This window comes from Saimiri boliviensis, chromosome 13 (assembly GCF_048565385.1).
Source record: "Saimiri boliviensis isolate mSaiBol1 chromosome 13, mSaiBol1.pri, whole genome shotgun sequence".
Taxonomy (NCBI): Eukaryota; Metazoa; Chordata; class Mammalia; order Primates; family Cebidae; genus Saimiri; species Saimiri boliviensis.
Window position 1 is genome coordinate 94,676,421 of NC_133461.1, and position 15,043 is coordinate 94,691,463.

The window sequence follows — 15,043 nt, forward strand, 5'->3', positions numbered from 1 at the left end:
CTGAACTAATTCTGTCAAGTCTATATTCTTAGTTGTGTGACCACTTAATGGCCAGCTAATGAGTAAACAATAATTTCCTGAAGCCTGGAACCAGTAAGTCTCTCAGACTTTGCCAAGGGATTTTGTTTGCATATTGGGATATACCTTCAACACTCAGCCAGGGAATCAATGGCCTATTTATCCTTTACTTCTTGCTTGCACGGAGCCAGAAGGTCAGCCACAAATAAGAGTTTAGGACATACTTAGGTTTTAAGTCGGTGTACAGACCTAGAGATGTCCATGGCACTTGGGTTTTCAGGCATGTGCTGAAGCTTTTCAAAGCCCCTATGAATATCTCATTTCCCAGATTTGCCTTTTTAGCTTTTTGATTAGTCTACTGTTGGCCCCAATTCTTAACCACTGCCTCAGGCAGCCACAAATTTAAACACTTTCTATAATTGTTTTTGACAAATGCCCTCCCTGAAGAAAACACTTTCTGCATTGGAAGAGCTCTGAGTCAGGCCAAATCAAGACAACTTTGTGAGTGGTGTCTTCCAGGGAACCTCCAGACAGTTCAAATAATGACAGTGCTCTGGGAGTGATGCTTTAAAGCAAGCTTGTCCAACCCATGGCCTGTGGGCCACATTTGGACCAGGACTGCTTTGAATGCAGCCCAACACAACTTCATAAACTTTCTTTAAACATTATAAGGTTTTATTTTATTTTATTTTTAGTTTATCAGGTATCATTAGTGTACTTTATGTATGGCCCAACACAATTCTCCTTTCAATGTGGCCCAGAGAATCCAAAAGATTGGACACCCCTGTTTTAAAGGATGTCCAACCCTACTTTGCTCCACCAGTGGTTGCCAGGCTGTGGTGATTGCTGTGCTTGCAGGCTGCTGGATTTCAAGGTTACTGCAGAGGTGGAGTGGGGGATGGGAATAGAGCAAGTTAAACCTCCCTAAAACTCCCTTTCACACCAAAATTCAGCCATGTTTCTTGGATAAATGCTTTCCAGATTGTTGCAAGCTTTGGTTGATTAGAGAGTTCCAAGAAAATGCATTTTTTTTTTTACCAATTTTCTCATTGCTTTTGTGAAGAGGAGTGTTTGCAGAGGTCTTTACTCCATCATTTTTACTGCTACCACTGGTCTTCTTTCTTTTAAACAGTGCCATTGCATAAAGTAATATCATTGAATTGTTTTTCCTAATATATTTTTCTTTGGAGAAACTCTAAACCTTCAAAGAAAAACCGTCAAAATAGTCTAAGTGCCCACATACCCTTTGTCTAGATTCAGTGTGTTAACATTTTGCCATATCTCTGAAGCATTTGAAAGTTAGTTGCAGACATCATGACAACTTCACCCTTGAAGACATGTATATCAAGAACCAATATACTCTACTGGTTCATTAGAAAAATAAAATCATCACACTCAGGAAATTAACATTTTCACAATATTATAATTTACATGGCACATTCGAATCCCCAGTAAACAATTCAGAATGCAGGCATATCTCTGTAAAGAGTTGGCAGACCAAGCAGAATCATGCTTAGCTCAGCCTCTGCCAAATGCCAGTTGAGATGGTCAGAGGCCTGAGATGCTGCCATCATTTGCAAGGTGCTACTCTGTTTCTCAGGGTCTGAGATTACCTGTCTTCTTCAGAGGGATCTGCTTTGCAGCTTATTTCATTTTAGTGACTAAGACTGCTAACTAAAAATGCTTAAAAAAAAATAAAAGCAAATCAACAATGCTGCTCACATTCCTGAAAACAAACAAACAAAAATCCTGGAACAAACCCTTTCCCCAGATAAAATCTTCCTGGAGGTATCTGTCAAACAAATCCCTTCAAAAAGGTGCAAAATGCTGACACATGCACTGGCAAGACACGTCCCTGATAACAACAGCAGTCCTCTCCTAGCATTATATACACTCTCTAGCAAGGCAGTATGTCATTTCTAGCATCTCAATTTCAGAGACGATTCCTCTGAAGGATATTTTCATGTCCTTGTGATTGGGAAAAGATGAACCTGCAATGTAGTAAATGCCAATTTATCTACCAGTTACCTTAAAAATAATTTTCCTATTACATAGCTCTAAGCAAGCATCTACCTACAGCAGCATTTCTTATAGTATGGTCCATGAACCAGCCACATCAGCATCACATGTGGAACTAGTTCAGTGGTGGTTCCCAGGCTTCTTCCAGGCCCACAGATTCAGGATTTCTAGGCCTACGTCCCAGGAATCTGCAGTTTTAAAAGCACCACAGGTTATTCCAAAGGATGTGTATATTGAAGAACCACTGAGCCAATCTGAGATTAAATGACGCTTGAAAAAATCGGTAAAGTAACAATCAGATATTGAGAACTGATTTGCATTGCTATCTATGGTAGTGGCTTGCAAAAATTTTGACCCTGATCATTACAAAGGAATATATTACACATCCATATGCAGTACACACACATGCATATACACAGAAATTAAATTTTCATGAAAGAATATTCATCCTTATGACTTGTGATTCACTGTGATATTTTCTATCCTATTCTACTTCAGTTTTTTAAAAACTGGACATAAGCCACAAAATCGATTTCACAACCCTCTAATAAATCACAAACTGCAGTTTGCAGAACACTGATCTATAGCAATCAACTGAAATATAAAGCTCAATTGAGTAAGCATAAACCTACGGAGAGGGAGTGTAAAATACTGCACAGTGGTCACTAAACAAGGTTTTTAAAGAGATATTAAAGTATAGGCATTTAGCTGGATTTAGAACAGCTTAATCACAATACTAATTACCAAATAACACAAATTTTATTTAGTATGAGTATAAATCTTACTACTTTCAACTAACAGCTATGGGTTTTAGCAGGGAGCATATTAGAAAGAAAATGTGGTGCTATGCTAACACTGTGTCTGGAACTTATTATGAGCTTCTGATTCTGGCTCTCCCATATACCAGGGATGACAGCCTGAACAACAACCTCATTAAACCTCAGTTTCTTCATTTATAAACTAGGGCTCATAAAAGTGTCTATCTCATCAGATAATATTCAATACTATGTGCACACAGTAATGTAATATAATTTATGCAAATTATATTATCATTCAGAAATAAGACCCCTCTAAACAACAGTTTTATCACCTTAAAATGGTTTAAACATACTTGAAGAAAGTTTCATGTACAAGCTTATATTTAGATTACTACAGGAGGCTGGGGGTAGAGGATCACACCTGTAATCTCAGCACTTTGGGAAAATGAGGCCAGAGGATCATTGAGGCCAGGGGTTTGAGACCAGCCCGGGCAGCATAAGGAGACTCTGTCTCTACAGAAAAATATATAAAAATTAGCCAGGCACGGTGGCACATGCCTGTAGCTCCAGCTACTAAAAAGGCTGAGGTGGGAAGAGCACGTGAGCCCAGGAGTTGGAGGCTGCAGCAAGGAATGATCACAACACTGCACTCTAACTTGGGTGACAGAGCAAGATCTTGTCTCAAACACAAACAGACACATGAAAATACATTACTATGTGCACAAATTTACTATATACGTGGCATTATTTTTCACTTGATGAACAAACCTTGAACATTTTCTATGTATGGTGTTGTGCTAAGGGCTGGAATTAAAGAGTCATGAGACACAGTATCACTTATTGAGCAGCTTATAATCTAGTCGCAAAGTTAAGACAACAGGAAGTAATGTAAATCACCAAATCATATGCCAAGTGCCAGATATAAGAGGTACAGAAAGTGAGTACAATTGGAGTTCAGAGAGGAAAGAACTGGGAGTCAGGAAGAGCTCCAGAGGTGAGGACTTAGGTGGGGTGGGATGGGGGTTGGGGTTTGAGTAAACAAAAAGGAGAGTGGAAGAAGAAATCCCTAAAAGAGTGAACAATGGGAGTGAAGTTGAAGATCAAATTCTGCTCCCAGTTTGGCTGGGAAGCAGTAAGTCATAAAGACAGGATTAGAAGTAAGAACCCGTCTGGAGATCAGGCTAAGGCAGTGGGTGAGGAAGGATTGATCCAGAAGGTGAAGAGTGGTGTGGTAGTGTGAAGTCAATTGAGGCTGTCAGCAGACATCTGGGCATTTCTATAAGAGTGGCTTGATCAAAGCAACACCAAGACAGAAGGCAGGACATGCCCCAAAGCATCAGTGACATCGACATTACAGCTATCTCTGGTTAACAGAATGAGGATATCAACACAGAAAAATGATTTATTCCCTATGCAACTGGTCTACCAGGTACACATACACAACTCAAGAAGTTCAGGTTAATTTTACCAAAGCTTATGTAGCGTTACTTTTTTTTTTTTTTTTTTTTTTTTTTAAGACGGAGTTTCGCTCTTATTACCCAGGCTGGAGTGCAATGGCACGATCTCGGCTCACCGCAACCTCCACCTCCTGGGTTCAAGCAATTCTCCTGCCTCAGCCTCCCGAGTAGCTGGGACTACAGGTGTGCACCACCATGCCCAGCTAACGGGTTTCACCATGTTGACCAGGATGGTCTCAATCTCTTAACCTCATGATCCACCTGTCTCGGCCTCCCAAAGTGCTGGGATTATAGGCGTGAGCCACCATGCCTGGCCTGTAGCGTTACTTTAAACACCAATCAACTTGGTCTCTAGCATAAAGCGAATTGGGTAGATTGATGACTAGATGTCTGCCAAAGTTTGAGGCAAACCATCTCTACCACTCAAATGATTTTACTCTTCTTACTCAGATTCTATGCATTCCTTGCTCATCAAGCTACCTTCTGATTGAGAATTCAGTTTGCCAGGTAATTTGATATAGAGAAGAACGTCTTGATAAAAGTACAACCTTAAGCATTCTAGTCACTAAAAGGGGTCTAAATTGTCCTTCTACTTATCCATGGGACTCATGTAAATTTGGTTATGGGTAACCCTCAGCAAATGTCTGGTCATCGTTTGATGTGCTAGAAATCTGCCATACCCAGTAGGAAGGAGGCTGTCAATTTTAGCTGCACTTCAGAGTCACCTGGGGAGCTACTTAAAATCCCTTGGGGTGGAGCAGCCACCTGGCTGCAGTTAAAGGAGCAGCCCCAAGGTAGCCTACCGCCTTCTGGTACAATGATTCTCAATTGTGGCTTAACGTTAGAATCATCTGGGAAATTTTAAGGAACCTATGTCTAGGAACTGAAATTGATGGAGTTGTTAAAACCTACCTGCTGGGCAGAGGACATGAATTTTTATCATTCACGCTCTTCATTTGTAAGCAGAGATGAGAACATTTTAATGTCCTGGAGTTAAGGAATTTCTATTTTACTTGCATTTAAGATATTCAATTATTTTATTCTATTTGATCTTAGACACAGGCCATAACTTCAAGTTGTTGCTAGTTTTAAACTGTCAACTCATTACTGCTTTAGAGCAGAGATCAGCACAATTTTTCTATAAAGCACAAGACAGTAAACAGTTTAGGCTTTGTGAGTCATACTATCTTTGCGGTGCTACTGGCCTAAACAGCTGCAGATGGAGGCAGCCACACATAATATGTAAACAAATGGGCATGCCTATATTCCAATATAACTTTATTTACAAAGACAGGTGCAAGATAAAATCTGGCCAGTGAGCTGTAGTTTGCTGATCTTCTGGTTAAGAATGCTTGAGGGAGAGCATCCAAGATGGGAGAATAGGAACAGCTCCAGAATGCAGTTCCCAGCAAGAACACAGCAGAGGGTGAGGGCTCCCTGCATTTTGAAACAAGTTTTCACTGCGAACAGACCAGGAGATTCCCAGGCTGAAAAGCACCATGACTTTTCAGCATGGCTGGTGCCATGGGTTGGTACACAGAAACTCACATGAGCAGCCATTTCAACTGGTGCCTGGAACACCTGGGAGACAGAGCTGCAGATTCAACTGAAAGGAGGGGGCTGAGATGAAGCCAGGTGATCTGGCTCGGCAGGTACCACCCCCACAGAACAAGAAATACGAAATTCTCTGGATTGAAAGTTTCACAACAAGCACAGCTGGACCCAGGACGGTCCAGCTTAGTTGGGGGGAAGAGTGTCCACAGCTATCGAGGCAGTCCACCAATACTGAGGCAGTTCATACAGCAGCTGGGCAGAGCCTGCAGCAGCTCAGCAACACCTCTGCTGGCAGACTGTGACTAGACTACTCTGTGCAGGGCAGGGCATCTCTGAAAAAAGGCAGCAGCACATCACAAACTTATAAATAAGGCCTACCTTCCTAGGTCAGAATACCTGGGAAAAGAGGAGGTTATGAGTTCCACTGCAGCAGACTTAAAGGTATCTGCCCAGCAGCTCTGCATGGAAGAACGGAGCTCCGAGCACAGCACCTGAGCTCCTATAAGGGACAGACTATCTTCTCAAGCAACTCTCAGGCCCCTGTATACCCAAAGAGACATCTCATAAAGGAAAGCTCAGGCTGACATCTGGTGGGTACCCTTCTGGGATGAAGATAACATACGAAGAAACTGGCAGCAACCCTTACTGTTCTGCAGCCCCATGGGTGATCCCCAGGCAAGCAGGGTCTGGAGTGGACCTCCAGCAATCCTGCAGCAGAGAGGCCTGACTGTTAGAAGGAAAACTAAGAAGCAGAAAGAAACAGCTTCAACATCAATGAAAAGGACATCCACTCAGAGACCCCGTCCAAAAGTGACCAGTTAAAAACACCACAGGTAGATAAAGCCACTAAGACGGGAAGAAACCAGCACAAAAAGGATAAAAACACCAAACACCAGAATGCCTCTTCTCCTCTAAGAGATCACAACTCCTCACCAGCTAGGGATCAAAGATGAATGGAGAATAAATCTGATGAATTGACAGAAACAGGCTTCAGAAGGTGGGTATTAACAAACTTCTCAGAGCTGAAAGAACATGTGCTAACCCAATGCAAAGAAACTAAGAACCTAGAAAAAAGGGTAGATGAGATGCTAACTAGAATAAACAGCTTAGAGAAGAATATAAATAACCTGATGGAGCTGAAAAACATAGCATGAGAACTTCATGAAGCATACACAAGTTTCAATAGCCAAATCGACCAAGCAGAAGAAAGGATATCATAGACTGAAGATCAAATCAATGAAATAAAGTGAGAAGGCAAGAATAGAGAAAAGAGAGTGAAAAGTAATGAGCAAAGCTTCCAATAAACATGGGATTACATGAAAAGACTTAATCTACATTTGATAGGTGTACCTGAATGTGATGGAGAGAATGAATCCAAGCTGGAAAACACTCTTCAGGATATTATCCAGGAGAACTTCTCCAACCTAGCAAGCCAGGCCACCATACAAGCCCAAAAAATACAGAAACCACCACAAAGATATTCCTCAAGAAGAGCAACCCCAAGGCACATAATTGTCAGATTCACCAGGGTTGAAATGAAGGAAAAAATGCTAAGGGCAGCCAGAGAGAAAGGTCACGTTACCCACAAAGGGAAGCCCATCAGACTGAGAATGGATCTCTCCAGAGAAACCCTACAAGCCAGAAGAGTGGGGGCCAATATTCAACATTCTTAAAGTAAGCAACTTTCCCTGGAATTTCATATCCAGCCAAATTAAGCTTCATAAGTGAAGCAGAAATAAAATCCCTTAGGGACAAGTAAATTGCTGAGAGAATTCATCACCATCAGGCCTGCCCTAAAAGAGCTCCTGAAAGAAGGACTAAACAAGGAAAGGAAAAACCAGGACCCACCACTCCAAAAATGTACCAAATGGTAAAGACCATCAACACAATGAAGAAAATGTGCCAACTAACAGACAAAACATCTAGCTAGCATCAAAATGGCAGGATCAAATTCACACATAACAATATTAACCTTAAATGTAGATGGGCTAAATGCACCAATCAAAACACACAGACGGGCAAATTGGATAAAAAGTCAAGACCCATTGGTGTGCTGTATTCAGGAAACCCATTTCACACGCAAGGACACACATAGGCTAAAAATGAAGGGATGGAGGAAGATTTATCAAGCAAATGGACAGAGAGAGAAAAAAAAGAGCAGGAGTTGTAATCCTAGTCTCTGACAAAATGAACTTTAAACCAGCGAAGATCAAGAGACAAAGGAGGGCATTACATAATGGTAAAAGGATCAACGCATCAGGAAGAGCTAACGATCCTAAATATATAGGCACCCAATACAGGAGCACCCAGATACATAAAGCACGTTCTTAATGACCTACAAAGAGACTTAGACTACTGCACAATAATAGTGGGAGACTTTAACACTCCACTGTCAATATTAGACAGATCAGTGAGACAGAAAATTAACAAAGATATTCAAGACTTGAACTCAGTACTGGACCAAGTGGACCTAACAGACATCTACAGAAATCTCCACCCCAAATCCACAGAATATACATTCTTCTCAGCACCGCATTGCACCTACTCTAAAATTGACCACATAATTGGAAGTAAATCACTCCTCAGCAAATGTAAAAGAACGGAAATCATAACAAACAGTCTCTCAGACCATAGGGCAATCAAATTAGAACTCAGAATTAAGAAACTAACTCAGAAGCACACAACTTCATAGAAACTGAACAACCTGCTCCTGAATATTGACTGGATAAATAATTGAAATGAACACAGAAATAAAGATGTTCTTTGAAACCAAGGAGAATGAAGACACAATGTACCAGAATCTTTGGGACATATTTAAAGCAGTGTCTAGAGGGAAATTTATAGCAATAAATGCCCACCAGAGAATTGAAGAAAGATTTAAAACTGGCATTCTTTCATCAAAATTGAAAGATCTAGAGAAGCAAGATCAAAATAACTCAAATGCTAGCAGAAGACCAGAAATAACTAAGACCAGAGCAGAACTGAAGGAGATAGAGACCAAAAAAAAAAAAAAAAAAAAAAAAAAAACCTTTAAAAAAAATCAATAAATCCAGGAGCTTGTTTTTGAAAAGACCAACAAAATAGACAGAACACCAACCAGATTAATAAAAAAGAAAATAGAGAAGAATCAAATAGATGCAATAAAAAATGAAAAAGGGGCTATCACCACCAATTTCACAGAAATACAAACTACCATCAGAGATGACTACAAACAACTCTATGCATGTAAACCAGCAAACCTGGAAGAAATGGATAAATTCCTGGACACTTGCACCCTCCTAAGCCTAAACCAGGAAGAAGTTGAAACCTTTAACAGTCCAATAACAAGGGCTGAAGTTAAGGCAGCAATTAATAGTCTACCAACCAAAAAAAAGCCCAGGTCCAGATTGGTTCACAGCTGAATTCTACCAGACATACAAAGAGGAGCTGGTACCATTCCTTCTGAAACTTTTCCAAACAATCCAAAAAGAGGGAATCCTTCCCAAATCATTTTATGAGACCAACATCATTCTGATACCAAAACCGTGCAGAGACTCAACAAAAAAAGAAAACTTCAGGCCAATATCCATGATGAACACAGATGCAAATACCTTCAATAAAATATGGGCAAACGATTGCAAAGCACATCAAAAAGCTTATCCATCATCAAGTAGGCTTCATCCTGGGGATGCAAGGCTGGTTCACCATATGCAAGTCTATAAATGTAATTCACCACATAAACAGAACAGAAGACAAAAACCACATAATTCTCTCAATTGATGCAGAGAAGGCCTTCAACAAAATTCAACAACCCTTTATGCTATAAAATCTCAATAAACTAGCTATCAAAGAAACATATTTCAAAATAATAAAAGCTATTTATGACAAATCCACAGCCAATATCATACTGAATGGGCAAAAACTGGAAGCATTCCCTTTGAAATCTGGCACTAGACAATGATGCCCTCTCTCAGCACTCCTATTCAATATAGTATTGGAAGTGGTAGCCAGAGCAATTGGGCAAGGAAAAAAGAAAGGGTATTCAATTAGGAAAGGAAGAAGTCAAATTGTCTCTATTTGCAGATGGCATGATTGTCTATTTAGAAGATCCTATCATTTCAGCCCAAAATCTCATTAAACCGTTAAGCAACTTCAGCAATGTCTCAGGATACAAAAATCGATGTGCAAAAATCACAAGCATTTCTATACATCAATAACAGACTAACAGACAGCCAAATCATGAGTGAACTCCCATTCACAATCGCTACATAGAGAATAAAATACCTAGGAATACAACTAACAAAGGATGTAAAGGACCTCTTCAAGGAGAACTGCAAACCACTGCTCAACAAAATAAGAGAGGACACAAACAGATGGAGAAACATTCCATGATCATGGTTAGGAAGAATCAATATCATGAAAATGGCTATACTGCCCAAACTAATTTACAGATTCAATGCTATCCCCATCAAGCTACCAATGACCTTTTTTACAGAACTGGAAAAATCCACCTTAAACTTCACATGGAACCAAAAGAGAGCCCACATAGCCAAGACAATCCTAAGCAAAAAGGACAAAGCTGGAAGCATCACGCTACCTGATTTCAAACTATACTACAAGGCTACAATAATCAAAACAGCATGGTACTGGTACCAAAACAGAGATATAGACCAAAGGAATGGAAGAGAGGCCTTGGAGGCAATGCCACACATCTGATCTTTGACAAACCTGACAAAAACAAGCAATGGGGGAAGGATTCCCTATTTAATAAATGGTGTTGGGAAAACTGGCTAGCAGTGTGCAGAAAGCAGAAACTGGACCCCTTCCTGACACCTTACACTAAAATTAACTCCAGATGGATTAAAGACTTAAACATAAGACCTAACACTGTAAAAACCCTAGAAGAAAATCTAGGCAAAACCATTTAGGACATAGGTATAGGCAAGGACGTCATGACTATAACACCAAAAGCACTGGCAACAAAAGTCAAAATAGACAAATGGTACCCAACTAAACTCCAGAGCTTCTGTACAGTAAAATAAACAATCATTAGAGTGAACTGGCAACCAAAAGAATGGGAAAAAATTTTTGCAATCTACCCATCTGACAAAAGGCTAATATCCAGAATCTACAAAGAACTAAAACAGATTTACAAGAAAACAAACAAACAAACAAACACATTGATCCAAAATTGGGTGAAGGATATGAACAGACACTTTCCAAAAGACGACATATATGAGGCCAAGAAACATAGGAAAAAATGCTCATCATCACTGATTATTAGAGAAATGCAAATCAAAACCACATGGAGATACTACCTCACATCAGTTAGAATGGCGATCATTAAAAAATCTGGAGACAACAGATGCTGGAAAGGATGTGGATAAATAGGAACACTTTTACACTGTTGGTGGGAGTGTAAACTAGTTCAACCATTGTGGAAGACAGTGTGGCATTTCCTTAGGGACCTAGTAACAGAAATTCCATTTGACCCCGCAATCCCATTACTGGGTATATACCCAAAGGATTATAAATCATTCTACTATAAAGACACATGCACATGTATGTTCATAGCAGCACTGTTTACAATAGCAAAGATGTGGAACCAACCTAAATGCCCATCAATAATAGACTGGACTAGGAAAATGTGGCACATGTACATGATGGAATACTATGCAGCCATAAAAAAATCATGAGTTTGTGTCCTTTGTAGGGACATGGATGAACCTGGAAACCATCATTCTCAGCCAACTGACACAAGAACAGAACACCGAATGTTCTCACTCACAGGCGGGTGGTGAACGATGAGAACACAGGGACACAGGGAGGGAAGGATCACACACTGGGGTCCCCCAAGCAGGGCCAAGGGAGGGATAGTGAGTGGGGATGGTTGGGGAGGGATAACATGGGGAGAAATGCAAGATGTAAGTGATGGGGGGATGGAGGCAGCAAACCACATTGCCATGTGTGTACCTATGCAACAGTCCTGCATGATCTGCACATGTACCCCAGAATCTAAAGTACAATTTAAAAAAAGAAGGCTTGAATAATTATAACTAGCATTCAGATCTTGGGCCCATTAATACAAAACTAGTAACAAAGCATAAAAATAAAGAAAAAGTACACTCAATCTTAGAATCTTATCTTTCAACTATCATCCTATTACCATTTGCCAGAAACTAAAAACAGAGGGTACTATTTATATCTAAATCATAAGGACCTATTCAGATTATTTCTGCCCCTGAGTAACACTGGACATACTCAAAACTTTACTTATGTATAAACTACCCACCTGATTACTGAAATCTCCCCCTGTAAACATCCAAGGCAAAATACAGGCCAGTGTGCAGTGCCATTCTGTCTTCCTTACTGGGAGAAGATGCCCTGGGGATTACTCATTCATTCATTCATTCATTTTGAGACCAAGTTTCACTCTTGTCTCCCAGGCTAGAGTGCAACGGGGCCATCTCAGCTCATTGATTTCAAACTATACTACCTCTGCCTCCCAGGTTCAAACTCTCCTCCTTCAGCCTCCCAAGTAGCTGGGATTACAGGCACCTGCTACCACACCTGACTAATTTTTGTATTTTTAGTTAAGATGGGGTTTTGCCATGTTGGCCAAGGTGTTCTCTAACTCCTGACCTCATGTGATCCACCCACCTCGGCCTCTCAAAGTGCTGGGATTACAGGCGTTAGCCATGGTGCCCAGCCTATTCATTTATTTTGATAGGGAAAAAGATCCATCTATGCCACTTTTGAATAGATTTATTCCCCATGCAACTGATCAACTAGGTATAAACGTACAACTGGAGGTCTCAAGTTTTTGGTTAAATAATTTGTAATCAACTGAGTAGGTTTGATTAAGGATCCTGCCTTGGCTACCACTTCTGGTTTCCCCTGAATGTCTCAAAACACCGAACAAATGAAAGCCCAAAGGCTGAGACTATTTGCTAAGTGGATGAGATTTGAGCATAGACTTCACTCAGCCTCTGACGCTGTGGCTGAGACGGAGCTCCCTGCAAAGCTGTACTCTCCCTAATTTCTAAGCTGCAACATAAAGAAGTCCCTGCATCTATGGTGCTAAAAGTGATGGCATCCAGTTATGTGGAAGCTCAATGAAGCTCACACTCCCCTCATCCTTGCTGTGCAGTTTATCTCCACTATCAAAGTCATCACCCCCACACACTGAAAACCAATGTCAGATAGGGTAGTTTTCTGGAGAAGAAGAGGGCAGATTTTTCCCTGCACACAGCCAGCAATCAATCGATCCCAGTTCACCCACAGTGTAAAGGAAAATTAAACTAAGCCAAAGTTTCAGCCTTGGATGTGTCTTCTCAGCTCAGTTACTATGACTCCTTAGGACAGCTCTATATTGTACTCACTTGGAAGTGTTTTCAAGTATTCCTTTAACTTCATTTATTTCTTCTTTCCCAAAGTAAACAACAGTGAGATGGACTCTCCCATCCTGCTCGATGCACATTTCCCTGGAAAACAAAACACACACATGTCTGGTGCCTGTTTTCACACTGACAGACACAGCACAAATGCCTTTTCATAAAGTGTGAAAGGGTCTTAAAGGAAACTAAGTAAGCTTCCAGGAAACAGACAGGGGAATCCAGAACCTTTCTTCTTGGCCATTCCAAATGCCTGTATTTGTATTTATCTTATCGGGACAAGGAAATTTAAATACGCAGTAAATCAAAACTCAGATGCAAGGCACCTCAGGTCCAATCTGCCACAGGCCTAGCCCACTGGGGCCAGACAGTGTCATGGAAATGGGTCCCTGGTTTTTCCCTATAAGAAGACACTGAAGTACAAAAGACGAGAAAGCTCAAGTGCAGAGAGGATGAGACGAGAATCCTTGCCCATGACTCTTTTTGTGTGTGGGCCAAACACAGAGTCTTAAAGACTGGATGAACAAAGGTCAAAACTCACTCTCTTGTTTAGGATTCTAGAATGTCTTGAAAGCAACCAGTGTTATGACTGTCTGAAGAAATGGCAAGGCAGAGACACAGTCACTGAAGTTCACCCTTCCCAAGCAGGTACAGTCACCTTCCCCACATCCCTATTTCTCCTCTCCGTGACTCTGATGATTCCAGGTACCCCATGCTCCAGAGATCTGACAAAGCAACCATTTCGCTGCACCCTCCTGGAGCCAGACCTCTGGCTCTGGCCTTGTCCTGACCTGCTCTTCCACATTAGCGATTTGTTTTTTTTCTGGGTCTTTTTAAGAGAAGGCCCTAGCTAATCTGGGAAGATCCTCTGCTGAGGGTTGAGTTTATTTATGCATATGTGTATGTATGTAAATGCAGGCGTGTATGTGTGAATGTGTATGTATGTATATATGTGCATGTAAATATGTGTATATGCATAGATATGTAAATATAAGCATGTGTGTAAATCAGTTTATATACACATATATGCACATATTGTATACATACATGTAGTTTCCCCTCAGTATCTGTATTAGTCTGCTCTCATGCTGCTAATAAAGACATACCCAAGTCTGGGTCATTTACAAAGGAAAGAGGTTTAATAGACTCACAGTTCCACATGGCTGGGGAGGTCTCGCAAACATGGCAGAAGGCAAAGGAGGATCAAAGGCACATCTTATATGGTGGCAGCCAAGAGAACTTGTGCAGGGGGACTTCCATTTAGAAAACTATCAGAACTTGTGAGACGTATTCACTACCACAAGAAGAGTATGGAAGAAACTGCCCCCATGATTCAATTATCTCCACTTGACCCTGCCCTTGACAGGTGGGTATTACTACAATTCAAGGTGAGATTTGGGTGGGGATATAGCCAAGCCATATTAGTATCCATGAGGGATTGATTCCAGAAGTCCCCTGGGGATACCAAAATCCAGATGCTCATGCCCTTATATCAGTAGTCCTCAAACTTTTTGGCACCAGGGACCAGTTTTGTGGAAGACAATTTTTCCACACTAGGGGTGGGGGCAGAGATGGGGGTATGGTTTTAGGATGAAACTGTTCCACCTCAGATCATCAAGCTTTAGAGTCTCATAAAGAGTATAAAACCTAGATTCCTTACACTTGCAGTTCACAATAAGGTTTGTGCTCCTATAAGAATCCAGTGCTGCAGCTGATATGACAAGAGGTGGTGCTCAGGTGGTAACGCTCATTCACCAGCTACTCACCTCCTGCTGTGTGGCTTAGTTCCTAAAGGGCCACAGACCAGCATTGGTTTCTTGCCCAGGGGTTGGGCCCCCTGCCTTATATAACATGGTGTGGTATT

General features: G+C 41.0%; 1 protein-coding gene across 11 annotated transcripts in view; it reads right to left on the bottom strand.

The window, feature by feature from the left end:
- Positions 1 to 15,043, bottom strand: part of CSGALNACT1 (chondroitin sulfate N-acetylgalactosaminyltransferase 1) — a 379,255-nt gene that overhangs the window by 38,270 nt on the left and 325,942 nt on the right. For all 11 annotated transcript variants that reach the window (XR_012513249.1, XM_074384017.1, XM_074384016.1 and 8 more), the window contains one exon: positions 13,168 to 13,269. Coding sequence is in view for 10 of the 11 variants with exons in the window: in XM_074384017.1 (XP_074240118.1) it covers positions 13,168 to 13,269 (102 nt within the window). In the remaining variant the exon portion in view is untranslated. The remainder of the gene's footprint in view (positions 1 to 13,167; positions 13,270 to 15,043) is intronic.